General features: G+C 34.8%; 1 protein-coding gene across 2 annotated transcripts in view; it reads right to left on the bottom strand.

The window, feature by feature from the left end:
- Positions 1–26,684, bottom strand: part of SV2C (synaptic vesicle glycoprotein 2C) — a 267,533-nt gene that overhangs the window by 82,932 nt on the left and 157,917 nt on the right. For both annotated transcript variants that reach the window (XM_031966305.1, XM_031966313.1), the window contains exon 4: positions 15,420–15,571. In XM_031966305.1, coding sequence (XP_031822165.1) covers positions 15,420–15,571 — 152 coding nt within the window. The remainder of the gene's footprint in view (positions 1–15,419; positions 15,572–26,684) is intronic.

Genomic DNA, 26,684 nt, shown 5'->3' on the forward strand with positions numbered 1-26,684 from the left:
TTAAATACAATTTAACCAGAATTACTTTTAGGTGTAACTTAAAAATGCAAGATTAATAATAGATTAATTCCAATATATATCAGTTTTGAAAAATAAAGTGAAATAACCACATCTACCACAGAATAAGTGAGAGTTCTCTTGTCTAAAACCATCAGATAACACACAAGAAATAATCAGGTACAGCCTGATTTCTTGCAATTGTAGGTTTAGTGGGCCTTGCCTGTATTTGGTATTATAATTACTGGAGTGGTATGAAATCATTCACATAGTCTACTTTTAACATCAATCAGGGAAGCATCTCTGGCTTTTTGATTGGCTGATTGTATAGCACATGAAAACTTGAATCCATCACTAGGAACTAGAGTGAAGGGAGAGAGTAAAAAAGAAGCAAATCAATAACCTTTCCCTTGAAAATGAAACCATGATTTATAATGCATTTATAGAATACCAGCCTTCCTATTTTTAAGGAACAGAAGGAGCAATTCTGAGAGCAAGGACTGAGAAAAGGACCATGGAATCTAGGCAATTCTAGATACTAGCTCACTCTATTACAGTGTCCTTTATAACCTAGAGGACACATTTCATACTCTGAACCTCATTAAGTAAGATACCTTCAGTTTGGAATCTGTAAGAATCCATCTTTGCTATTTGTGATTCTTATTGAGTAAATAATTGAAAACTCCTACAACACTTGTAGCCAAAAGAAAAAGAATAAAGGAAAACATATGTATATCTAGGGTACCATATTGGTAAAAGAAAAAGATCTTTTCCACCCTGCATACATCATATTCTTACATCCTGTTTCACAACAGGACTTTGGATGGGCAAGCAGGATTCTCTTTTGTTAAACCCTCCAGGTTCTCTTCCATGATCAACTTCCGATGCAAAGTGCAAATGATTATCAAATCTTCCAGATTAATAGAGCCTTACCAACCATTGCCCAGATAGTGACCAGGATGGTAAAATTTCAAGAGCATTAGAAGGGAGGGATGAAATCAACTCTTTATGCCAGTGTAAAGATCCTGCATCTTTATTTATTTGCTAGCAATATAGTTCCTATCTCAAAACAAATCTGGGGCAGTATTGTTATATCTGTCCTATTTTAGAGAGGATTCACTTTAACCTATTTGACTCAGTTTTCTCATCCATAAAATGAATTAAAGAAGGAAATGGCAAACTATTCCAACGTTTTTGTCAAGCAAATTGTGACCAATTGTGACCCAAATTGGTCACAGAGTCAGACATGATTGAAAAAATGACTTAAAGGACATTCTTGCTTCTAAATGTCTCACAAATTCTGTTTCTCTTTGAGAAATTTTATGAAATCTTATGAGAGTTCCCATAAAAGATGAAAACCACAGCAGAAACATTGACTACATAAAAAAACATATACTTTATATATAAAACTTTATATACATAAAAAAATTAGTATATAAGTGAATGAGGGAATTTAAAGTAAAAAAGGCTAAAGTCTCTTAATTTCAATGTTCTGGGAAGGCCACTTGATTGTACCTTTGTGAACGGAAGTTTGATTTTAGTTTTGCTTTCCTTTTTTCTTGAGTATCACAGAACTGGTACCCTTAGGGGAAAAAAGTACGTAGGGACACAATAACCTTTCATTTTGGCAATCTCTTATGAGAATGTTTTGGAGAAAGGGAGAGATCATTTGTCTTGGCAGACATGCCAGCCATAATAAGAAAAGAGTGCTTTGGGGTCCAGCAGAATGAGTCTTGAGATTATAGAAATCTCTCTCCTTCCACAAAGTGAGGCAAATAACATCTTGTCTGAGAAGTGAAGCCAGTGCAGTTCCAAGTATTACAACCTTTGGAAATAATCATGATGCTTGAACAAAGAACAAGGTGAATTTATAGAAGGTATAGACTATTTTTAATGTTCCTCTAGGTAAAAGTTAATTTAAAAGCACAGCAGTTAATTACTAAGGTTTTGTTAATTGTATAATTAGATGTCTCAGATAAAGGTTCCAATTAGGTTAATGATGAACTTAACTCAGTCAAGATATTTTCAAATCAATTCTATTTAATGGATCAAATGAACCTCCAAATAAATATTATTTCTCTTGTGTTCAGAAAAAGAAAATATATAGAAAATTTAGACAAAATTCCTACATTGTGAGGATATCCTAAGACATAATTTTATATTTGGAATAAAATTCATTAAAAAAAAACCAACTAGATATAAAAATGACACACATTTGATTTGTAGCGATTATGACAATTACTTTCAACTACTTATTTGTGATAGTCTTTAGATAAGAAAACAAAAAAGTGTGAAACAGATCTGCAAGAGGGACAAATTTGAGATTGTTGTATTTAATGGGAATCATACTCTGGCCACCTCAACTGTGATCATAGGCACATGTCCTGGACATGCTGGGCCAAACTGACCTGGAACTATGTGTCTCTTTTCTAAGGGAGGAATTTAACACTGATTTTTTATTCTTCCTTTTTTTAAAAAAATGTGTTGACATATCAAAATTCTCATGTATGGAATCAAATATATCCGAGTTCAGTCTGCCAAAATCCTGAATATAGTAGGGCAAAATATGAGGTAACTCACCTCAGTTTGGACCCAGTACCAGAAACAACAACAACAACAACAACAATAATAGAATTTGCCATTTTAATTCTGGTTCCTTCCATTCCCTCTCCAACCCAGGTTAGACAAAGGAAGTCAGAACTAGAAAAGTAGGGATGAGAGGTATATAAAGCCTACAAATCCAAAGAAAGCCTTTATAAGCAGCTATCTCTTCCCAGCAAGCTTTGAAGGTTTAGAAGGAACAGCAAAGAAAAAATGAAGATACTAGTTTGTGGTTCCCCTTCCTCTTAGGAATGCAGCAGACTAGATATTTTATAAGTTCTATCTTGTTCTTTCCAAGGGGCTGTGAATTAGGGGAGAATGACCTTCCTTTGATTTATAACTTAACTATCCCCTGGACTTTGGAGGCTGAAACTTCCCTTGAGTTGTTTGTAGTTTGTGTCTGTCTTCTACATCAATACCCTAGTCTTTGTCTTCATTCAAATAGGTGCTCCCTCTTTGTCTTGTTTGACTGTTATTCCTCCATTGTAACTTCATGTTCAGCATCTTTCACAATCAACTGCTCTGCTCTCCATCTGCCAGTCAACAGGCATTTATTAGACACTTACTATGTGTGACAGGCAATGTGCTAAACACTGTAGATACAGAGAAATTCAAAATAGCCATTATTTTTATCACTGGTTTGTCCCCAGCTCAGAGCTCATAAGAGTATTGGTTTCATTTGATATGGGAAGAATTTCTAGCATTAACTGTGGGTTTTAGATATTTTCCCTTGCCTGTAGAGAAAGCATGTATCCCTAGTTACATAAGAAAGAATGAGAGGATGGGAGGATGAGGTATGGGGTTTTATGGAAAGAACAAAACCAAGTTATCAAAAAATTTGAAGAACTTGCAGTTTATAGGGAGATTTTTGTAAAACAGACTAGCACTGACCTCTTCCCACTTTTTCACTGTCACTGATCTACCTTTGTAAACTTCTTTCTGGTGGATACAAACAGAAAGAGCTATGGTCCAAATCTTTAGGTGATTAGCTTACATTTTCAATGAGAAGGTGGCTTTTATTTGTCATCACTAAACAGATTTCAAAGGGGAGAGTGCAAGTATTGAGTACTTCCTGCAATTTTGCAGACCACAGAATCCCTTAAACATAGTGAGGGCAGTAAAATGGATGCCTTTAGCATCTGGATGATGCTATATCAGCCCCATCCTACCTAAGTAGAGAGATAATGTACTTTGAAAAGTGTGTAGAGATGGAAGAAATGATGATGACTAAGCTCATAGCTATATTTATCACTATGATGACTTCACTAAGACTTACTTTGGGGAGACTCATGGGAGAACTACTTCTGAGACATAAACAACAGCCTTTCACCAAAGGAAATGGCTCTTCTGTAGTCATGCTTCAAAACCCTTTAAAGATCTTATCATTATTGCTTTTCAGTCTAATTTGCTCTTAGGATAAAAAAAGAACAGTGAAAGTAAGTTACTGTGACAGAAAATGCTCTTAGATTTGGAGATGGAAGAGACACTAGAGGCTATTAAAAAGTCCAACTCTCTTATTTAATAGAAAAGGAGATTGAGAGCCAGAGTTTAAGTGACTTGTTAAAAAAAACCTATTGATGGTTAGTATCACATTCAAGATTTCAGTTCATCTGATTCCAGGCAGAATATCTAAAGTTTGGTGCATCACAAGAAAACATGGATCCTCAGGCAAGTATAGAAGTTACTTATAGAAGTGGATTCTAGGGTACCTAACTTTTCCTTAGCATTCCTTATAAAAGATATATGGAGTTTATATGATTGACTCTAAATACCCAGATAGTTAGGGATAGACCTAGGAATTTTGGGATTGTACTGCTTGTTGTATTTATTAAATAAGGAACATTGGAGGAAAGCAGACTATAGGACTGTAAACTTACTCTACAAGATAACTCATTCTATATGCCTAATAGATATTTCATGATGTGTAACTAGTATGCAGGACAGAGATTTTAAAACTAGATATATAGCTGTGGTAAGCCAATGAAAACTGATGAAGTCATCAATTGAGGAAGAATAGTGACAGAAGAGAAAGAGGATCAAGATCAGAGACTCGGGTTGCTGCCCAAGGCTCTCCTGGATGATGAGTCAGCAAAGGGGACTCAGGAGAAGAAGAACCAAGAGTGAACAGTGTCATGACAACTAGAGAAAAGAGCATCATCAGGAGGAGAAAGTGATCATCAGGGTCAAATGCTATAGAGAGGTTAAGGAGAAGGATCGAGAAGAATGCCATAAAATTTACATCTAAAACAATGGTAACTTTTAAGATGACAGCTTTAATTGAGTAAGAAGTTGTGGATAAAGGAGAGGTTGAAAATATGAGAGACTCAAAGTATGATGGTCTTTGCAATAGAAATGGGAAAGTTCAGTAAGAGGGAAGATTTTTTTGGGAGGAAAGATAGTATTATAACCATTCCATGCACATGTTTCTGCTAATCACCGCTAATGGCTCTTTCCCAACAAAACAAATTAAAATGTGTGGAGTGCATGTATGTGTGAGACAGAGACAGAGAAACAGAGAGAGAGAGAGAGAGAGAGAGAGAGAGAGAGAGAGAGAGAGAGAGTGGGGTTAGGCAGGAGGGAATAAGAAGTCAGAAACATAGATAGAATGACTTGCTCACTGGTTACTTCTCCAGAGGCAAAAGTCCTCAGTTTTGGATAATGGCTGGAGGCCAAGGTGTGAGAAATTTGGTAAGCAGGGGGAATTTACCTTTGTGGCTCCATTTATAATATATCCTTGTTCTTAGAACCAATGTAATATTGTTCCTTGAGTCAAGTCTTATACATGCACAGATGTCTAGCCATGGGAAGGACTGGATTAAAGGAAGAGTTAAAGGATATCTTATAATTGTATTAAAGGCAAGAGTTGGAGACTGGCTATCATGACGATGTAAACCATCTCCTTAACCTGACTGGCCAATTATTTAACACTTAGAGCAAAGTTATAACCTTCTAGGGACCACAATCTTCACTTTGGAGATCACTGAGAGATGAAACAAAACTTAGATTACTTCTCCTCTCTTCAGTTCTTCATCCTTTATGTACTTTGCTACCTGTGCTTGTCGCAACCTATCCCCTAAATCACTGAAAGGTGGAAAACTAAGGAAGTCATAGGTAGCATAAGGGAAGGTCCAGCAAGACATTGGTGAGGTCATAAAACTAATTATCTTTTCTTTCTTCATCCTAAATGCTCTCCATTTATTTGTCTGCTCACAATAACTGACTGTCATGATCTGCTCTGAAAGTGAACATACAATGAATGGCTCCTGGTGATGCAGACTTCCAGCTATGAAGTGCATTTCTATTGTAGTAGACTATTATTTCCTTGAGGGCAGAAACTATGCTCCTTTGTTCTTTTGTATCTCAGGTCCTAGCACTGGACTTGGTGGTTATTTAATAAACATTTATTTAAAAAATAGTGACTCTTCCCTGAGATGCTATTGCCTTACATCTATGAGGAGAAACAGGTATCTTGGGTTTCATTCTCCTCCAAGGTAGGAAAGAAGCATTCATTCATTCGTGGAATTCTGGTTTTTCCTACCTGCCTAATAGCACAATTTTCCAGGGTCTGAAAATAACCATATATTTATGTGAAAAAATGTTTTCTAGTTACAATTTAAAGGTAACTAAGGGCTTCCTTTATAATCATTCATGAAATAAAGCCTTGAAAAATGAGTGTGTCAAAAATCATGTTATAATTATTAAATTTTTTGATTTTAGTAAAAGTTAATCAGAAAAGTACCATGATTTCATCCTTTCTTTTTGGAAATGTTTTACAAATAATGTTAGTTCGTTTTTCTTCTCATAGAAAAAAGAGCCTATTGAACATAATTGATTTTTTTCTTTAAACATTCAGAATTCTAGAAGGCCTTAGGGCCATTCATCACTGCTTTGATATTTTGATGGATTCGTGATCTAATCAATGAAGCTATTTTCTCCACTAGCAGAAATTACAATTTATCTATGCTTCTTAACCTGTGCTATTTTGTCCTTGCCTTTCTTTATATATCCTCCACACAAGATCTGGTATGGTGGAATCCTTCATTTGTAGTTCTTCAGGACAACATTTGAACTGCCAATCTTTTGAAGACTGGCCCATTTCAAACATACAAAGGAAGACAACTTTTATGGCACTTACTCCAGAAAATCTCAGATGGCGAAAGTTGGAAGGAATTATAGGATCTGTATCACCTAACCAGTATGTGATCAAGACCCTTTCAACATTCTCAACAAATTCTTATTCAGTCTTCACTGGAAAAACTCTACTGATAGGGAACCCATTATTTCCTGAAGCAAATTATTCTACTTCAGAATGGTTTTAATTGCTAGGTGGTTTTTCCTGATGTCAAATCTAGATCTACCTCTTTGCAACTTCCCTTTGTTGTTCCTAATTACGACTCATATTTAAGGCTGAATAGATCTAATCCCTCTTGATAACCCTTCAAATTCTTAGAGATAGCTTTCTTCTCCAGATTAAATATCCCTAGTTCTCCAAGTAACTCTTATAGCGTATAGTCTCCAGTCCTCTCACCATTCTTCCTCCTTTCTTTTTCAATAATGTCTTTCCTAAAATACTGTGCCCAAAACTGAACATGTATTCCATAGATCATAAGCCTGGAGCTGAGTATAACAGATATTTACCGCCATAATTTTAGACAACAAACTTCTATCAATGTATATTACATTTTTGTCTGTTATGTCACTCTGTTGCTTCCTACTTATCTATTTAACGCCATTTGACTATTGTCTAGTGATAGCTTTCTCATGCTTATAAGGTCAATTTTTAAAAATTACATAGACCTTTAACTTATGCTTTTTGAATTTCATCTCATTTATTTTACCCATAATTGTGGTCTGTTGAGATACTTTTTGAATCATGAATATTATCTGATGTCGTAGATATTCCTCTTAGCTTTGTCTCATCTAGAAATGCCCTAGAGACCACTCTCTAGCTTGACATCAGATCTTTGACTCTCTAGGGCCATCTAAACCTCTATTTCCATACTGTCTACATGGGAAACATTTTAAAATCATTTGTACATATCTAAGAATGTTATATTCATAACATTCTCGTAATTTATCAGTCTAATAATCATGACAAAGGAAAAAAATAAGAAATTAGGTTCGTCTGACATGACTTCTTGATAGACTATATTAGATTTTACTGATTACTTCTTCACTTTCTAAAATGCTCACTGGCCATCTCCTTCATAATGTGATCTAGAATTTGATCAGGAGTCTAATTTAAGACCACTGAACTATAATTGGCAAATGACACTCTCTCCTTGTCCCTCCCTTCCCTCTTTTTAAAATCAAAACATTTCTTTCTCTAATTCCAGCATTTAACACAGTGTCTGGCACATAGTACTACTTAATAAATGTTTATTGATTGATAGTCCTAAGGTTCTTCTCCTATTATCCAAGATATTTCAAAGAACAATGATAGTAACTCATTAATGACCTTCTGCCAGCTATTTTAGTACCTGTAGATACAGTTTATATAATACCCATCACACTGAGAGCATTTAGGTTCCTTTTATCTATCTTTAATTTCAGCTTATTTTTGTTTTATTCTATCTAATAGAATAGAAAGATCAAGAAGCTAAGTGGTATAGTGTATAGAGTACAGGGAAGGAAGACTCTTCTTCCCAAGTTCAAATACAGAGTCTGAAAATAACCACACATTTACATGAAAACCCTGGGCAAGTCACATAACACTGTATTTTTCTCATCTATAAAATAAGTGGAGAAGGAAATGGCAAAACACTTTAATATTTTTGCTAAGAAAACCCTTAAATAAGGTCATGAAGAATCAGACATGACTAAACAATAACACAAAAATCATTTGCCTTAGAAGTAAAATGAATTAAATAGTTTGGCCTTCATGCAGTCAGCCATTATCATCATCTTATCTTTTTTTTTTTTTTTTTTTGAGCCTCCTCTTGAAAGCAACAGAATTTAAAAAAAAAAACATGCCAAATCTGTTTTTCTTAACATTCATGTCTATTATCACTTCATCCTTGGCTTTAATATTTCTGAAACTATTCTTGCTATGTTATTTTGTATTTATGTTTAGTTGTATTCTTTTGTCCATGTTTTATGTCCATTTAAAAAATCTTTTCCTTCAACTTCTTACTCAAAAGCTTTTAAAATTTTATTATTAAAAATTTTTAATCTGAACTTAAAATGTCAAAAGCAAAGTATTCTCATATATCTTGCCACAAAGAGATTTCTTATGAAATATTATTTTGTATACTATGCATTATCTTTTTAAATTCTAGTTTAAAGATATGCAAAATATTTAAGGAATGAACATAGATATACAAGTCCAGAAGTCATTCTATAATGGATAATTGGTCAAAGGATAGGACCAAGAATTCCACAGCTATAGAATAACTGACATGCTAATCGAACTAGCAGAACTGTGACTTAGTTCTACCATTCTAGAAAGAAATTTGGAATACAGTTAAGAGAGTGGCTAAAATAGGCCATATCCTTTAACTCAAAGATACCTCCATTAGACATATACTTCAACAAAGTTAAAGATAGAAGAAATGATCTCTTATATATCAAAATATTCATAGTAGCACTTTTTGTTGTGTGAAGAACCAGTAATATGATATATACTTATTGATTACAGAATACTTACACAAATTTTGGTATATGAATGTGATAAAATATTACTGCAACATAACAAATGATAACTATGAAGAATATAAAGAATCAGGAAAAAATATGTGGATAGACATGAAGTAAAATAAGCAGAACTAAGAAAACAAATGTGCAATGTCCACAATAATGCAAATAGAAAGAACAATAGAAAAATGAACATTTTGCAATTATAATGATCATGCCTGGCCCTGAGGAAGAAGTGAGAAAGTGCATCATCCCTCTGTTTGCAGAGGTAGGATATGGATGGCAAACATGCTATCACATTTGGTTGATAAGCTGATTGGTTTCCTTGCTCTTTATTATAATGAATGGCTCTGTGAGAATAGAAGGGGCAGGGATATATGTGGAAATGAAGATGATTTAAAAATAAAAATAATGATAAAAATATTTGTTAGTAAATGAGTTCCTTCTACAGGAGATATCTATTTCTTTAGGCACTAACTTAATTTTTCTCTTATTTGAATAATTTCTTTTCCTCTCCATATTTTCTCTGTCACTTAATTTCTGGCTCCCTCCCCTCTATTTGTCGTTTCCTTGGGAGCTGAATCTTAAAGCCTGCTACCACATTGGACAATTCACAGTTCACCAGCCTAGATTTCTGCCCAAGAGACTTTTGTGTGGTCAGAATTGCCCCATCTGAATGCTGTTCTCCTTCCTTCAGACTTGGTGGAGTGTTGTATAGTTCTATCAACACCCCTACACATCCCCTACATAGCCTGTATTTTGTTTTGGTGACCTGTCCCATTCCCTCTGTTTCTCAATGCACTGGTAGTTCAGGGCTTTGCAGTGTGCCCCTGCCCCTTGCCTCTGGCATAAACATTACAGAATTTTGCAGCACTGATTCTACAGGGTTGTAGTCCCTAATCAGGCTTTTTCTCCCAAAGGGATGTGGCTAAGCCGGCTATTGTGACCTGAGCAAAGTTCCATAGCTCTGAGTTGCATTCTCCATGGTGCTGGAAAGAAGAAGGGTAACCATGGTGGATGTGGGTTTTATTTTAAGCCTATATAATGTCCTTGGGTATGCTAGAACATCTCTCCATCCTATCTTATAATCAAGCTGCTCACAAACATTTGCTTCTTTTGTCCTTTTCCAATACCTGAATATACATTTATACTTTATTCTCTTTCTTTATCTTTCCATGTTCCCTTCTCTTTAATGCAAGAAAACTTCTAAAAATAAAAAATAGCTCATTCTCATTTTCCACAGAAGCTGGCTCTGTCCCTCTGTGTTCCTCATCTTGGCCCTGAATGAAGATGCAGTGAAAGGGAGGCTAACAAAATGCAGCAATACCAAGCTGCATGCGGCACTGAGTCCTGTGATTTAGTAGCTGAAGGCTGTCTATGCCAGGGAAAAGCTAAAAAGAGAAGTTTCCTAAGTAGCTAATCATATGCCCTGGTTATGTAACATAATGCATACTAACAGTCTGGCAGAGGAATGGAGGAGGACACCTCGTATGATTCACAAGAAGCTTTAAGAGTAAAATGATGACATTGGGTTTAATGGAGCGGCTATTCTCCAAATGAACAACAGCAGCAACACTAAAGGGGACTGGAACTAGATTGGAATTGGAGGAAATACAATTCTATTCTATTCTGCAGTAGAATAATGTTTCCTAGTTCTTCTCCGATCTCCTTGTCCCTAACTGGTATAATGCCAAAACTTTAATTTCATGCTGAGTTCCCTTATCCTTTTCCTTTCTATTTTGGCCAGATATCCCGAGGGTCTTCCTTTCCCAGATTGGATTTTTTTCTTTTTTGGACTAGGTAAAAAAGGCCATTATTTGCCTCATTTCTTACCTAGCCTTAATCACTGAATGGGCATTGCCTCAGACAAACTGAGACCCGGTTAAGATCTTAGTTTAAAAAAATATCAAGGTCTCCCACTGCATTTAGGGTCATCTCCAGTCAGCCTGATCCTATATCTGGCCTCTGGACCCAGATGGTTCTGGAGGAGAAAGTAAGACTGGTGACTTTGCCCAGTCTTCCCTCACTTCAGTCCAATTCACTTGAATGTCATAGCAACACCTCCATGGTGTCATGATCAGCTTCTAAATGAAGGACAAATAGTGAATTATAACAGCAGCTTAACAATATAACTTTTCTTTTGGGTCAACAGACAAATCTTCTAAAATTACATTTTGTATTTGATGTAAATTTATTTCTGGTGTGCATAGGGAAATGTTAGAATCAGCCGTGATAACTATACCCTGAAACTCCCTGTTTTTACAGGGAATTTTACAGAACTAATTTGCAGTTGCTAGTATTTATCTCTCCCTTCACTTGTTACCCACCTCACCCCCAACTCAGTGCCTGGTATATTCTAGAAGATTAGTAAATGTTTTTCAGTGATTAATTCCTAGGAGGAATTGAGGACAAAAAAGATGATTTAAAAGGTACTCAGCTCTGGTTTGTTACCATCAGCCCACTGCATTATTGTGGAACTCCTCACTTTTCTTATATAATGAGAAAACTGAAATTTAGTTGCTTTTAGGGCAGAGAAGAAAGGGCCAAAGTTTTTCCAGTATAGGATAAGGGAGCTAAACTTTGAGGCAGTGGTGAGGGGGCAGTAGAAACAAGAAACAAAAGCCAGTGGAAATTGTTCCAGAGCTAAGAGGCCCCAGACACTTAGAGAAGTTTCAGTATGAAACAAGCATAGTTTTGAAGTCCAGAAACTCAGAAATAAGTCCTAAAGGGGAATGACCTTCTTCTTCTTTGCCCTGCTAACCCTCAATCAATATTGATTGATATAATCTGCCTATTCCTAAAATATCCTTAATCTGGAATGGGCAAATGCTTTTGGAGAAAAATCTCCAAATCATATTTACTACAAATTTATGCTACCTATCATTAACTGGATCTTTCCTCATTCTCAGCATATTCTTTGATTTCTCTCCTGGCCAAATGTATGTTGATTTAAAATTTTATGATACTGTTGTTGTCTAAAAGAGAATCTGACCTCAGGAGAATCTGAATTCAAATGTGACCTCAGGTATTTGACACTAGCTATATAACTCTGCACAAATCACTTGACCTTTATTGACTTGAAAAATAAAAATAAAAATTTAAAAGGAGATATTTAAGCAGTATTACATAGGGGAAAATACATTGATTATTAGTTAGAAAATGGTTTTAACAATATTCACAAAACTATTAATGTAGCTAATTCTCTACTTCTAGACCTCAAGTTTCCTCATCTAAAAAAGAAGTTTGGATTACCTGATTTCAAGGATCCTTCTAACTTTAAGAATCTGGAAAAGAATGAATCAAAGGTCATAAAAATGGGAGAATAGCTAAGTAGGGCCTGGAACTTTTTGAGTCAAAAAAAAAAAAAAAAAAAAAAGAAACTGAAAAGTTGAGCCAAGAAGTAGAGAAAAAAGAAACAAGGGGTCTTGTTTCAATTTAGAATCAATATGACAATATCAGTGTAGGAAATCAGCTTGTTTAGCTTGCCTTAGGTCAGATACTTAAGAAAACAAGCAGAAGAAATTTTGGATCTTAGAACCAAAAGGACATAACAATAAGCCTGAGATATTAGGAGATTAGGGAGAGATCAATTTCAGCCTAAATCTGGAGGTTGTAGTTGGTACCCTTCAGAAAAGATTATTCTACCAAGAACCAGGGAATGAAAGCAATAATCTAGTAGTCTAGGGGCAAATTAAAATGGAAAGAGCAATATAAAGTAAATTCCTATTTTGTAGCTTATTTTTGTACCTAGAATTTGTCTTTGTCCCAACTCCCACATTGCTGAAGAAACCAAATCACTTCCATTTTGCCCTTTTCTCTATAAATGAAACCATACCACAAAGAAATTGAAGCTAAATAAAAAAACAGCTTGGAAGTGTTCTTCAAAATGTTAAGTTAGTTATACATCCAATAGCTACAAGAAAAATAATTTAATAAGGCATTCAGTCACTTCACCTTGTAGTGGTCACAAATAGCACAAGCAAAAAAGACCAGCATGAAGATAATCGCACTTTATATGCTGTGAAGACCTTGACAGGATTATCCAGTTTATATCAATATCTGCTTTGACACTCAGTGACTTTAATATAGAATAAAGGAATAGGATATAGGATAATAGGATATAGTAATAGAATAAGGAAATAATAAAAAGTATGGTTCAGCCCTAAGAAATAATATCTCAGAAGATGTTTTTCATAGGAGAAAAATACAGTTATCACTTCCACACATGGGGGTTTAGGCTGCAAATATGGAAAATCCTCTTAAAATTTTTGACTCTCCCTTCATATTAGAGAAGTCTAAGTCATTATGGCATTAAATGATAAAATATATTGAATTGAACAATTATATATGTAATATATACACACACACACACATATATATAATATGTATATGAAATGCATTTCTGAGTTTCTAAAATTTTTCTGCATCATCTGCTGGCTTACATGGATTGTCTATAACTTCTGCAAAACTCCCCCCAAATTCCTATTTAAATTCTTATGCTGACCAATGATAAATTTGAAGCCATGATGGAGAAAGTCATGATGTAGAAGTGATAACTGTAGTCTTCTTACTCTATATGACTGGATAAAGCTGTGACAATTTTTGTTCAATCTCTTCAGATAAGTGAAGTTAAAAGGGAATAAAGGCTGAGGTTCCAGGATCACAATCAAATTGATGAACTCCTTTAAATTTGTCTGGTGGTGAAAATAAATAACAACATCAAAAAAGAGTAGTGTAAAATTTAATCTTCTCTTTGGAATTATCTCTGGCATTTGACAAAAGGGTGTTAATGAACCCCTGTTACATTAGTCCAAAATCCAATATTTTTGCTTTGCACTGTAAACTTAATTTAAAAATTAGAAAATTCCCTTTCTTTTTATCAATCTTGATTAGAAAGACACTTCTTAAGGATTTGTTTGTTGCTTTTTTCATGTCTATTTTCCTTCAATTAATCAGAATTATAAGTGAAACAAATATAGCAATACATACACAACTTAAGATGTAACAATTTGTAATGTGTCACGATTTATGTCATGGAATCAAATTTTATAAAAGGAATCCTAATACAGAACCACATTCTATAACAAAGCACATTTTAATCAAGGTGGAAAGATTACTTCATTTGATGTTAGAAGATCTTTAATTAAGAGTCCTGCTTTTGACATTCATTAACTGTGTCCTGCTCTGAGCTTTAATTTCCTTATCTGGAAAATAGTGATGACTTGCTCTACTTACTCTTTGTTGTGAGAAAAAAAAAGTGATAAGAGAGATAATATTGTGGTTCTAGAATGCAAATGACTTTTTATTAGACATAGAATTTAATGTTGGGAAATCTGGAAAAATCAAATGTATTTCTAATCTGACTTCTATAGTTGAAAAATTTTAATTTGATTAATTTTTTTTGCAAAAAATAGTTCAATTTTGTTTAGTTAACTGCTCAAACACAATCAAAATGAGCTTCCTTTATTGGTTCCCCTGAGGTTTATTACAAGGTTGCTGTCAGTTTCACCTGAATATAACCATTTTTTCATATGTTGCTACTCCTTAACCATTAATCAGAAATACTATATCTTTGGAAGTGGATGGGACAATTCCTCATTACCTTGAGATAAAGAACCAAGGAAGGAAGCTGAGGAAGATGAGAATGACTAGATGGGAAAACAGACAGAACCAGTCAATTTTCAATTATCTGTGGTAGATTATCTTTTTTGTGAATTATTTGTGAAGATTTTGACTTCATTCCAGATATTCATCTTGGTTCTGAGTTATTGATCAATGGATAGATACCAGATTGAGGGCTGAACTTGGCACAGAGGGAATGAATTTGTGCGTGTGTGTGTGTGTGTGTGTGTGTATGTGAGTATATGTCTCCTCTCTGAGATATATAACAGCATTTCCAGAGCAAATACAAATGGTGTTACCATAACAGTTGTTTTGGATAATATATGTCTTTTCACTCCACCACTGTGGGTCTCATGGAGGAGAGGGAAAGAACAACATGCAGTTCATATCACTGTTGATCAGTTCTTAAATTGTCCAGCTATATGGAAATGAGCTAAGGAACCGAAGCAGATTAGATGGAGAAATTTGCATGTGCCCTTGTTCTTAGGTTGGCAACTCCTGGTAGTGAGAAATAGGTTGGAGAAAACCCATGAAGTATATACTCCAATAAAAAGCAAACATCTTACCGTAGTGGGGGATAATGGCCCAAGCCATGGCCGAGGCATAAATGCCTCCAATCATCCAGAACATGCAGAGCCAGCTCAGGTGTTCCCCTCGTTTCTCTCGGGCAAGTACTTCAGCAAAATAGGAAAAGACAGTTGGCACAGCTCCTCCGATCCTACCAAGAGATAAGAGATGGGCATGAAAACTAGGGTAGAAAATGTAGACCCTGTGTAAAGTGAAAGTCTTGAATAATTTTCCCTTCTAAGTGACAGATTGAGGTCAGTGGGGTGGGAAATGACATCTTATCAGACTTTAAATTAGCCTTTTTACTAACATTTTATTATTTTTCTTTTTATTTTATTTTTTTTTTGCTGAGGCAACTGGGGCTAAGTGACTTGCCCAGTGTCACACAGCTAGGAAGTGTTAAGTGTCTAAGGTCTCAGGTCCTCCTGACTTCAGGGCTGGTGCTCTGTCTACTGCACCAACTAGCTGCCCCCTAAGTATTTTTTTTTAATTATAGTAGCACAAAGAAGAAAGGTTAAAGAAGAATGCTTATTGGGAAAAGGTAGTCTAACAAGGAAGCAATGTAATACAGTGGAGAGAATACTGACTTTGGGATCAGAAAATGTGAGGTTAAATCCAGCCTATGTGAAACTGGGAAGGACATTTCTTCATCTGGAAAATTAGGGGTCTAGACTAGATGGCCTCTGAGCTTTCTTCTCCTTCTAAATCAAGGACCATTAACCTGGAGTTGATGGATTGATTTCAAGTTTGTGGACTCAAATGGGAAAGATCTTTTGATAACCATATTTCAATATAGTTGGTTTCATTTGTGAGTCTATGCATTTTATTCTATTCATTAAAAACATTATTCTGAGAAAAGGTCCAGAGGCTTTAGCAGATTGTCAAATGAACCCAAAACTCAATAAAAAATGAAGAATTTTTGCCCTAGGTTTATGGTCCTCTGACCTGGAGTCAAAATAGCATCAAACTCTGAATTGATCTAAGATTTGACAAAGAATCAGTTCCAAAGCAACAGTGTGGCTGGGAATCTTTTATTTGCTATGGATGCTCATTCCTGAGAAGGAAAATCTTGTGGCTTTTCTTTGAGTTTTGAGCAAAATTTTCACTTGTGTACCCTGATTTCACTTAATAAGAAAATATAAGCAAGGAGTAGAAGGCTAGGGGTACAAGAAAAATGGAATGGTGGTGGAGGAATTCTTGTCACACAGTAATACTTAATAAAATTCTTTTTATTCATTCATTCATGTAGTGTTTAACATGAAATGGAAGATAGGATCTACTATGAGGCTTTCAAGGAACTCATTCTACTATGATTAAAGTAATATTTCCTATTAACTCAATTCAGTAAAGAACAGAAGATTACCACTGAACAGTATATAATCTAGGATGGAATGATCATCTGCAGTCATTTCTCATTTCTGTCTCATTTCTCAAATTCTAGTCTTTTCATTGTTGTTAAGTTGTGTCAGCTGTGCCAAATGGACTTCATGAGTCCATTTGGAGCTTTTTTGGCAAAAATATTGGAGTAGTTTGCTATTTCTTTCTCCAGCTCATTTTACACATGAGAAAATTGAGGCAAACAAGGTGAACTGACTTGCTCAGTATCTGAAGCCAGATTTGAATTCAGAAAGAGAAGGCCCTGACTTTAGGCCTGGTACTCTATCCACTGTGCCACCAGAATACAAAGGATTAAATCAGATAGTTTCCCTCCTTTCCCCCACATTTATAATTTCATTGATGTGGAGGAACTCTTTATGTGGTAACTCTTTTAAACCAATATAAATGGGCTATTCTCTTTTTCCATTTTGTCAAATTTATTCTTTTTTTTATTATAGCTTTTTATTTACAAGATATATGCATGGATAATTTTTCAGCATTGACAATTGCAAAACCTTTTGTCCTGACTTTTCCCCTCCTTCCCCCCATCCCCTCCCCCAGATGGCAGGTTGACCAATACATGTTAAATATGTTAAAGTATATACAATATATGTATACATGTCCATACTGTTATTTTGTTGTACAAAAAGAATCAAACTTTGAAATAGTGTACAATTAGCCTGTGAAGGAAATAAAAAATGAAGGCAAACAAAAATAAAGAGATTGGGAATTCTGTGTAGTGGTTCATAGTCATCTCCCAGAGTTCTTTCACTGCATGTAGTTGGTTCAATTCATTACTGCTCTATTGGAACTGATTTGGTTCATCTCTGTCGAAAAAGGCCATGTCAATCAGAATTGATCATCATATAGTATTGTTGTTGAAGTCAAATTTATTCTTTAAGAAGTTGTTTTCTTCAGCATATATATATTTTCCTTTTTATCTAAATTTATTTTTTAAAGGGGTTATTTTCTTCAGGCAATTTCTGTGATTCCTTTTCCAAGCTGCTGGTTTCCCCTAAAACTTTCATAATTCTCCTGCATAGCTCTCATTTCTTTTCCCTATTTTTCTACATCTCTTTTAAAATCCATTTTTGAACTCTTCCAAGAGAATCTTTTGAGCTAGAGATCAGTTCACATCCTCCTTTGAGGTTTCATCTGAAGGCATTTTGTCTTTGCTTGCCTCTTCTGGGTTTGTGTTCTGGTCTTCCCTGTCTTCAGAGTATTCTGCTTTCAGAACACTTTTTGCCTTTTTGCTCATTTTTAAAAGTTGAGGTCTGCTCCTACAGCACAGGGAGATTGTCCCAAGCTTCTTTTGCAGGACAGAAGTCCCTTACTGACTGAACTGGGACTGGTGGTGTTAGAGACTTTCTCACTGCACTGTTGGGGTTTGGGGGCTCACAATTTGCCTTCTGTAGTTACACTGGAGGTCTCACAGCTGGTCTGCTGATCCACTGGCTTTCTGAACAAATACAGTGTAGCCAATGCTGTAGTATTTTGCCTAATAGTCTCCCACTAGATTCCATGAACTGGAATGTACTTGCTGTACTTGCAATGGGTCCCATATGCTCTGAAGTCCTTCCTAGATATTTTAAGCTGGAAAATTATTATATTCTGAATATTTGTGGGTTCTATCACCCCAAAATCCATTCAGAGACTTGATCTAGTTGATTTGAAGGAAGCTGGCAAGAACTCAGGAGAGTATCTACTTTCTACCCTCTTGGCTCTACTCCCTATAAGCTGCTCTTCTGTAACTTATCATTTAAGAGTCTGGGGGGTAGCACTGAGATATAAAACTACTTGCTTATAATCATATAGTAGTAGCAGGGTATGATCCTAGGTCTTCTGGACTCCTTTATCCACTACCTTTCAAATATGATAACAAGAATATGGAGGTAATTTGAAAACTAAAAATGTCATCCAAACGAAAAAGAAGGTTGTATATAGAGCTATAAATCAATATGAACTGAAAAGTCTGAGGCACTAGAACACAGATTAAGATAGAGAGACTCCTTCTCTAGAAACCTGAGAAAAAATAGTCTATAGTGATTAATCTGGGATACTTTAAATATATTTCTGACTTGAAAATAAAGTGATCCGCTAAATATCTTCTTAAGAACTCTTTCAGCCTTACAATCTTTGCTATCAAAAGTCTCTGTATAATATTTATGAAAATACTATTATTTTTCTGTTTCATGAGTCTTGTTAAATCATGAAATGATGAGATAGATAATAGTAACGTGATTCTTTAGTCTCTTTGCTTAGAAAAACTCAAAGCACTTTTCTTTTATCTCATTTAATTTTATATCACTATGAGGTAAAGAGAGTCTGAAGCATTAGAGGAGACTAAAGTAGGAAAATGAAGCATAGAAAACCTGAATGATGTGTCCAGTCTAGTCATTGGCAGAGGGAAGATTCAAACCATATGACCTTTGCATCAAACCATGGTGAAACTTGCAAAATGTATAAGTCAAAATTATCTCCTCTTACTATTTGCAAGTGAAAGCAAGTATTACTACAATACTAGTCTGACACTGAGTTTTAATAATAATAATGATTATTATATCTGATTTTAATGTTTAAAAATGCTTTACATATAATCTTTTTTAATCCTCCCATTAACCCTATGAAGTAAGTTTTACTATTTTTCTTATAGATAAGAATAATCAGGCAGATAGAAGTTAAGTGATTATTAGCTGTGAGATGTTCTCGAACCTGAGAAGATCACAAAATTAGTGTCTGGGGCAGACTTTGAATGCTTATCTTTACTTCAAGTCTAGCAGCATTGCCAGAGCATTCTGTAAGCTACATCGTGTACCTGCTTCTACAATTTCTCTTAAGAAACTTGGTATTGATCAACTTGTATATCCTATGATCTGCAATATTTATTGACCTTTTGTGACTTTAATTTTATAATTTTGCAGCTTTTGAAAACTGGAGCTATAACATTGGATAGCAATGATGTATCAGAAGCTTGGTTTGAATGAAAAATTTGGCTTTAAATTCAGATGGAGATTTTTGCCCCAGTATCCATGATTTATAATGATGACTGTATCATGAATTTTTTTCTGCAGATACAACGCCTTAATGAAATAGTTTTCATATAATGACATTAATTAATCCCAATATCAACGCTAAGGATATTAAATATAGTTTCTGATCCCCAAGTCTTGATTCCTACAGGAAGATCTAGGAAGAGTTAACTAACTTGTTCTTTTCTCTCAACTGCATTAGACTATGCAACCCAAATGCTCAAAGTTTTATGGAGAAAGCTCCACAGGAATAGATAGAGATCAGCCACATGCTTCTGAGGGTACTATCACTAGAACAGGTTTCCCTAGGATTCCAGGAGAAATTAATTCCACTGGTGGAGAATGCCAGCAGCAGTTCCACACAGAGAACTGAACCCATTTTTCTAGTTGAAAATCAACTATTAATATTCTATCCCACTCCAATTTTCACCTTAATTATAATGTTTAAAAAATTCTTAAATTGACTCATTGCCTAAGTAGTCAATTAACTCTTAAATTGACTCTTCCTTAATCTACCTTCCATATGACTATGAAAATAATCTTGTTAAAACTCTTTTCTGATCTCTAGATTTCCATCTCTAGAAGATAAAATATAAATTCTTCAATATGGCTTTTAAAGTCCTTTACAGTCTAGCTGCAATTAACTTTTCTGGCATCATTTTGCTTCTCTCTTTTACGAAATTTCTCTTGCAAGCAAACTGGACTGTGTGGTGCTCCCCATTTATTCCATATCTAAGTATTTGCAAAAGTTGTCTTCTGTACTTGGAAGGCTTTCTCTCCTCACCTCATCCTAGTACAGCAGTTCTCAAACATTTATTCTTAGAACCTCTTTAACTTGTCAAATTTATTGAGGATGTCCCCCAAAACTTACAGTAAATATCTATAAATATTTACTCTAAGACAACTTAACATTATTCTGAAAATAATTTTGTCCTTGTAGACACCCTGTAAAGGTCTCAAAGATCTCCAGAGACCCCTAGATCACACTTGACAGATGCTGTCCTAGTAGAATCCTTAGTTATCTTCAAGACTAAAATCCCGTGTCTTCACCTAAAAGAAGTCTCCTGTTTCTCTGGTTAATCATTTTCTCTTTCCCTCTCCCCTTTCCTTTTCCTCTCTAGAAGAAACTTCATCTCATTTTGTCTTTGTATCCAGGCACTTAACAGAGTGCCTTGCTCCTAGGAGGTACTTAATAAGGGTCTTTTGAATTTGATTGAAAAAGGATGCAGTTGTTTAGCTATGAAAGGATTTTTAGAATTTAGAAATTAAACATTTGACCATCAATGTCCACATTTGATATATATACCTAATGTTGCAAAGAAATCTGCTTGATTGTTTAATAAGGACCCAATTTTTGGAATCTCTTGATATAATAAAAAAATCAGAGAATGTTTATTGCAAAGGAAACAACTTTGTGTCTTTCCTGAATATTTGAGCTAATTAAAACAAAAGCTTTAGTTCTCCTTTTTTGTCTCCTTGAATTCAACATTCTCCATCTTTTCTCCATTAAAAGGAAGTCAATGAGAAAGAGAAACAAGTGATATGCAAAAGCAGAGAGAAAAATTCCAATTCTTCCCTTCCTCCCAGTAAGTTCCTCTGCTTAGATTGTGAATATTTATTTTATTTTGATTTTTTTCTATTTTTATCTTAGCATATCAATATATATAACCTGATTTGAAAATAATAATAAACTCATATACAACTTTGCCTGGATCAATTCCTTATCAACATCTTGATTTAGTAGTTTTAATAAACATGACCTCAGTTTAAGGAACTCTTAATAATTCCTTATGCACAGAACATTTTGAACAACATTTAAATAAGATCTTTCTGTATGAATTTATAGCACAATTTCCAGATTGTAACTGTAGAAAGTTCATGGCACAAAACAATATATACAATGACTATACCAATAGAGAATAACAGCTAAATTAAAATGAGTCTGAATGTTGCATTAGTATATTGCCCAAGCTTGGTCTTAAAGAAAAGACAAGAGAATATAATTCCCTATGCTCTTTGTTGAGATAATGGACTATGGGTATACAACACTGGATATACCGTCAGATGATATTGATGAATTGGTAAGTTTTGATGAAATTATTCCTTTCTCTCTTTTATTCTTTATTAAGGGGAATGATTCTTTGGGTAAGAGAAAAAAAGGAAGCTATATTAGAAAATGATATTAAAAACTAAAGATATCAGCAGCTTATCCATGTTATCCATAACATAAATACTTCAGCATACCTCACATTTTTGATTAGTTTCTAAGCATCATAAAGCTCCAGTTTTCAAGATGGATGGTTCATTTTTCAGTAATGTGAAAAGACAGGGTGAGGTCATATTATGAAGAACTGAGATAGTCAGGCAGAAGACTTTTAATGAATCAGGGAGAATAGAAAGTTACTGAAGTTTTAAAGGAAAGAAGTGAAATCAGAATTAGCATTGTTATAACATTTATATCATGTTTGTTTTAAGCTTTGCAAAGTGCTTTACACATACTAACTCATTTGACAGGATCAGATCTCTGTATATGCTTACAAATGCTGGATAGCTTTGAATTTGATTGGAAGATGTGTGAAAATAGAATTGGATAATGAAAAAAGTAGTGATAAAAGAATAAGTAGGAAGCAATTTATATTGTAAGAACTACAACAAGACAACATTAAATCGAATTAAAAAAAACTTGGTTCCAAAGAAGAGTTATAAAAAAGACCTCTCCTGTCCTTTTTTTTTAAGATTGAGGTCCATGGTTGTTAAGCACTGCATTTACTGTCAGATTTAAATATATATATATATTTAAATATATATATATATATATTAAATATATATAAATATATATATATATATTTATATATATATATTAAATATATATATATATATAAATATATATATATATTGATTAGTTTTTCTCCTTTATTTTGGTGAAAATTCCTTGCTATAAGGGATGACTTTCTGGAATTGGAAGTAGAGGAATACAGAAAGAAACCCAGATAATAAAGAAACAAAAAAATCAATTAAAGCTTATTTAAGAAAAAAAAAGAAAGCTATTGTAGTAATTCCGGTGGAATTATATATACTGTGGTGGTGGCAGTGAAAGTAGAAAAGAGGGAATGGATTGAGAAATATGGCATAAAGGAAAACAGCAAGTTCTTCTAATTAATACAGGGAAATTGGAAGAGAGAGTAGACTGTAGGGCACCAATAATAAACTCACTTTTGGATATGCTAAGTTTGAGTTGCTGGTGGGACTCATTACGATGGTGATATCTTGAAGGCAGTTAGAGATGAGAGTATAGAGTTCATAAATGTATTATACATCGATAATATAGATATGAGTTATTTGTCAAAAGATATTAGGTAAAACCATTTGAGGAAATGATATTTTTGAAGGCTAAAGGAGAGAAAAGAGAAAAGAACCAGGAATAGATTGTTCAGGAATTTGAACAATAAGGCATTACAGAAAAGAGATATATCAGGAAACAAAAGAGAAGAAGGGGAACTAGAGGTTTTAAGACCTGAAGAAGAAGGAGACCAATCAGTAGGACCAGGTGATCACAATTATCAAAAGTTACAGAAGATTCAGAGAAGATGATGACTGAAAATTAGATTTGGCAAATAAAAAAAGGACGTATTTAACCTTTGGGAAAGTATCTTTGTGTGATGGTGGAAGAAACATGAATAGAGAGCAAGTGATGAGGAAGTAGAGATACTGGATGTAGATAGAAGAGAAAGATGTTGCACAGTATCTGAAAGATCTTAAGATCAAGGAAAGCCATTTTTATGAAGTATATTTGTTGGCTGCTGATGCAAAGATTGAGCACATATGATATGGAAGGCATAACTATTAAAGCAAGATCGTGGGGCAGATGGGAGGAAATGGAATTAGGGGATTTTCTCCACTAAGGGGATAAGATTTAGTGAGCTGTAGTGTGCATTCAATAGAGCCCCCATGCTGGGGTGCCAAAATATACTGTCCAGATTAGATCTCTGGAGGATCTTGGGACTAGCCCAAGTCCTTAATCTTAGTGGAGGAGTGAAGAAGGTAGGAGACCCATGAGGATGGTCAAAGATGGAGTCCATTTATTTCAAGTCCTCTCTGTCCTTAAATACCTTAGTATGATTACATCAGTATAGCACACTAAGCATGTGCCAATTAGAGAATCATTACATCACCACATCACACTGAGCAAGTGCTAACTATAGCAGCATTACATCACCACAGCACATTGTGCAAGTGCTAACTATAAGCACTTTGCTATTGTTATGTAAATGCTTCTCTTTACTGTAAGTATCCCTTGCTTCAAGTAGAACACAAATGGTCATACCCTCCTTGACTTCTCAGGAAAGCCGAGAGCCCTTAGGGGAGATGTGGAGCCAAACCAACATTGTCCCCTCTGGGACTGAAGGGTTTTATACCTTACCCAGAGTTCCCCCACTATCTGTGGCCCTCTACAGTCAGCCTATCTTTTCTATGAGTGGAAATAAGACAGAGTAATGACAGTAAGACATTTGGGGGGGGGAATTCAAGGGACTTCAAGGAATTCATATTCACTAGATTTAATCTTTTCCATGAGGGATGAGGATGTATCATTAGAAATAAGTGGATAATAAGTTAAGGGGAATGATTGCTCCATGAGAGAGTAAATGATTTAAAAGAGTTGCTATAGAGATTAGCAAAGCTATTGATTGCTATTGTTTAATCATTTTTTGGTCACATCTAACTCTTCATAACCCTATTTGGAGTTTTCTTGACAAAGATACTGGAGTGATATCCCACTTTCTTCTCCAGCTCTCTTTACAGATGAGGAAACTAAAGTAAACAGGATTAAGTTACTTGACCAAGATCACAGAGCCAGTAAATGTCTGCGTCCAGATTTGAATTCAGGAAAATGGATTTCTTAACTCCAGGTCCAACACTCTGTCCACTAACTGCACAAAGTTGTAGATAAGGTTACAATAAATGCAGTAATTGCCAAGCAGTGAGGGTTTACCTTTGATTATGTTCCAAAAATTTGTGGGGGTAAAATTGTTTTAATTTTACAGCTTTCCTAATTGATGATCAATAATCCTGAAGCAGGAGCAGAAGAATTAGATGGTCAGGATTAACAAAAAAAAATAATTCATAGGTTAGGAATGATAGAAGGGTAGGGAGTCAGGGGATTCCAGGGTAGTCGCTAGTGAAATATAACATTGACAGATCATTGTATTAAGACTTGTAAAGAGGCAAGTAAAACAGGATTCCATTCTAGTGGAGACAGACCAGGAGAATATAGTGGACCACAGTGACAAGGGTTTAGGTTGTGTGAGAATGTGAGAGGTAAAAAAGACATGAGGTTGTGGTCAATGAGAAGAATATGAACTGTATTATAATTTTAAAAGCCAATGAGCTCTCAGGTTTTACCATGGTATTGTGTGACTTAATTTGACTAGATAAGTAAGCAGTTGGAATGTGGTATAGTAGATAGAGTGATGGACCCAAAGTTACATGACATAACAGGGATGACCATTAGGAAGAGCTGGGTTCAAACTGAATTTCAATCTATGTGCTAGTTGTGTGATCCTGGCCAAGCCACAATATTTTGTGGCCTCATTTTGCTCATCTGTAAAATGGTAATAATATCTATAGTATTTATCTCACAAAGTTGTTTATTAAATGAGACACAACTTACAAAGCACTGTATAAATGTCAATTATTATTGTGGAGGTTGAGACATTATGACTGTGTTAATAGATATGCATGTCAATACACTGATATCCATGAGAATGTCTACTCTCTACAGAGGGAAGTGTGGTGGGGAAAAAAAATGTAAACCAGCTTGGAAAATAATTGAATACATTGAGATAATGACTTAGAATTTGGTAGACAGCTAGGAACAAAGATGGGATGGGAGTTACACAACCAGATTGCATAGTTCCCAGTTTCTAAAAAATTTGGTTGTTATTTATCTGTCCCAATTAAAAGCTCATTATGATTCTGGACCTTTTGTCTGTAACAGCTATAATTTACATTTAGTGAAGGTACTGCCAAATGGCAGGATATACTGAGCCCAACTAAATAAAGATGAATGTACTCTATAAGGCTACATTTGCAAAAGGCCAATACAGAAGTCAGATTTCTAGCCAGTTTTAAACAGTCGTTATTAATTAGAATAGTTATAACAAATTTAGTGACTCATAAGTGATGTAATATAGCGCCTAGGGGAGACAACAATGATTTTGTGGTCCCCTGATTTTAGAGGGACTTCTGTTCTAAAAATAAGTCAGTAATCCTAAATCTTCTGGCTTTGGAGTCTGCCTCAGGAACTTCCCATACTACCAATTTAAGAATAACAATCTGTCTGATTCTGAATAGATTACTCCTAAATTCACTGCTGACTGATAATCTGATCAATGATAATCTAGTCAGTGAGAACCAAATTCCAGAGACTATTCCCTGGTCCTATCTATGGGCCATAGAATTAGTATGTCAATAATAGAAAGCTGGATAAATATGTCTCCTTGCTACTGTTTCATTGCTAATTTCTTTTGGAATTTAGCCTGCTTGTAATGGAATTACAATTACAACAAAACTTTGCATCTTGTCTAGGAAATGGGTTCAAGCTTGCAATTTTTTTTGAAACACCTCACAACACTGGCCTGTGACCCCAAACTTTTGAGGTTCCCTTCCCAAACTTAACATTAGCAGCATCATGTTTCAGCTAAATTATTCTTGCATGACTACCTTGCATGGTAGTCTCTAAAAACATCTGTTTGCAAAGCAAACTGCAAGGAATTCTTAAAACCTAGGACTTTGTGGCTTATTTTTTATTTTTTAAATTTATTTTTTTGCTGAGGCAGTTGTGGTCAAGTGACTTGTCCA

This window comes from Sarcophilus harrisii, chromosome 1 (genome assembly GCF_902635505.1).
Source record: "Sarcophilus harrisii chromosome 1, mSarHar1.11, whole genome shotgun sequence".
Taxonomy (NCBI): Eukaryota; Metazoa; Chordata; class Mammalia; order Dasyuromorphia; family Dasyuridae; genus Sarcophilus; species Sarcophilus harrisii.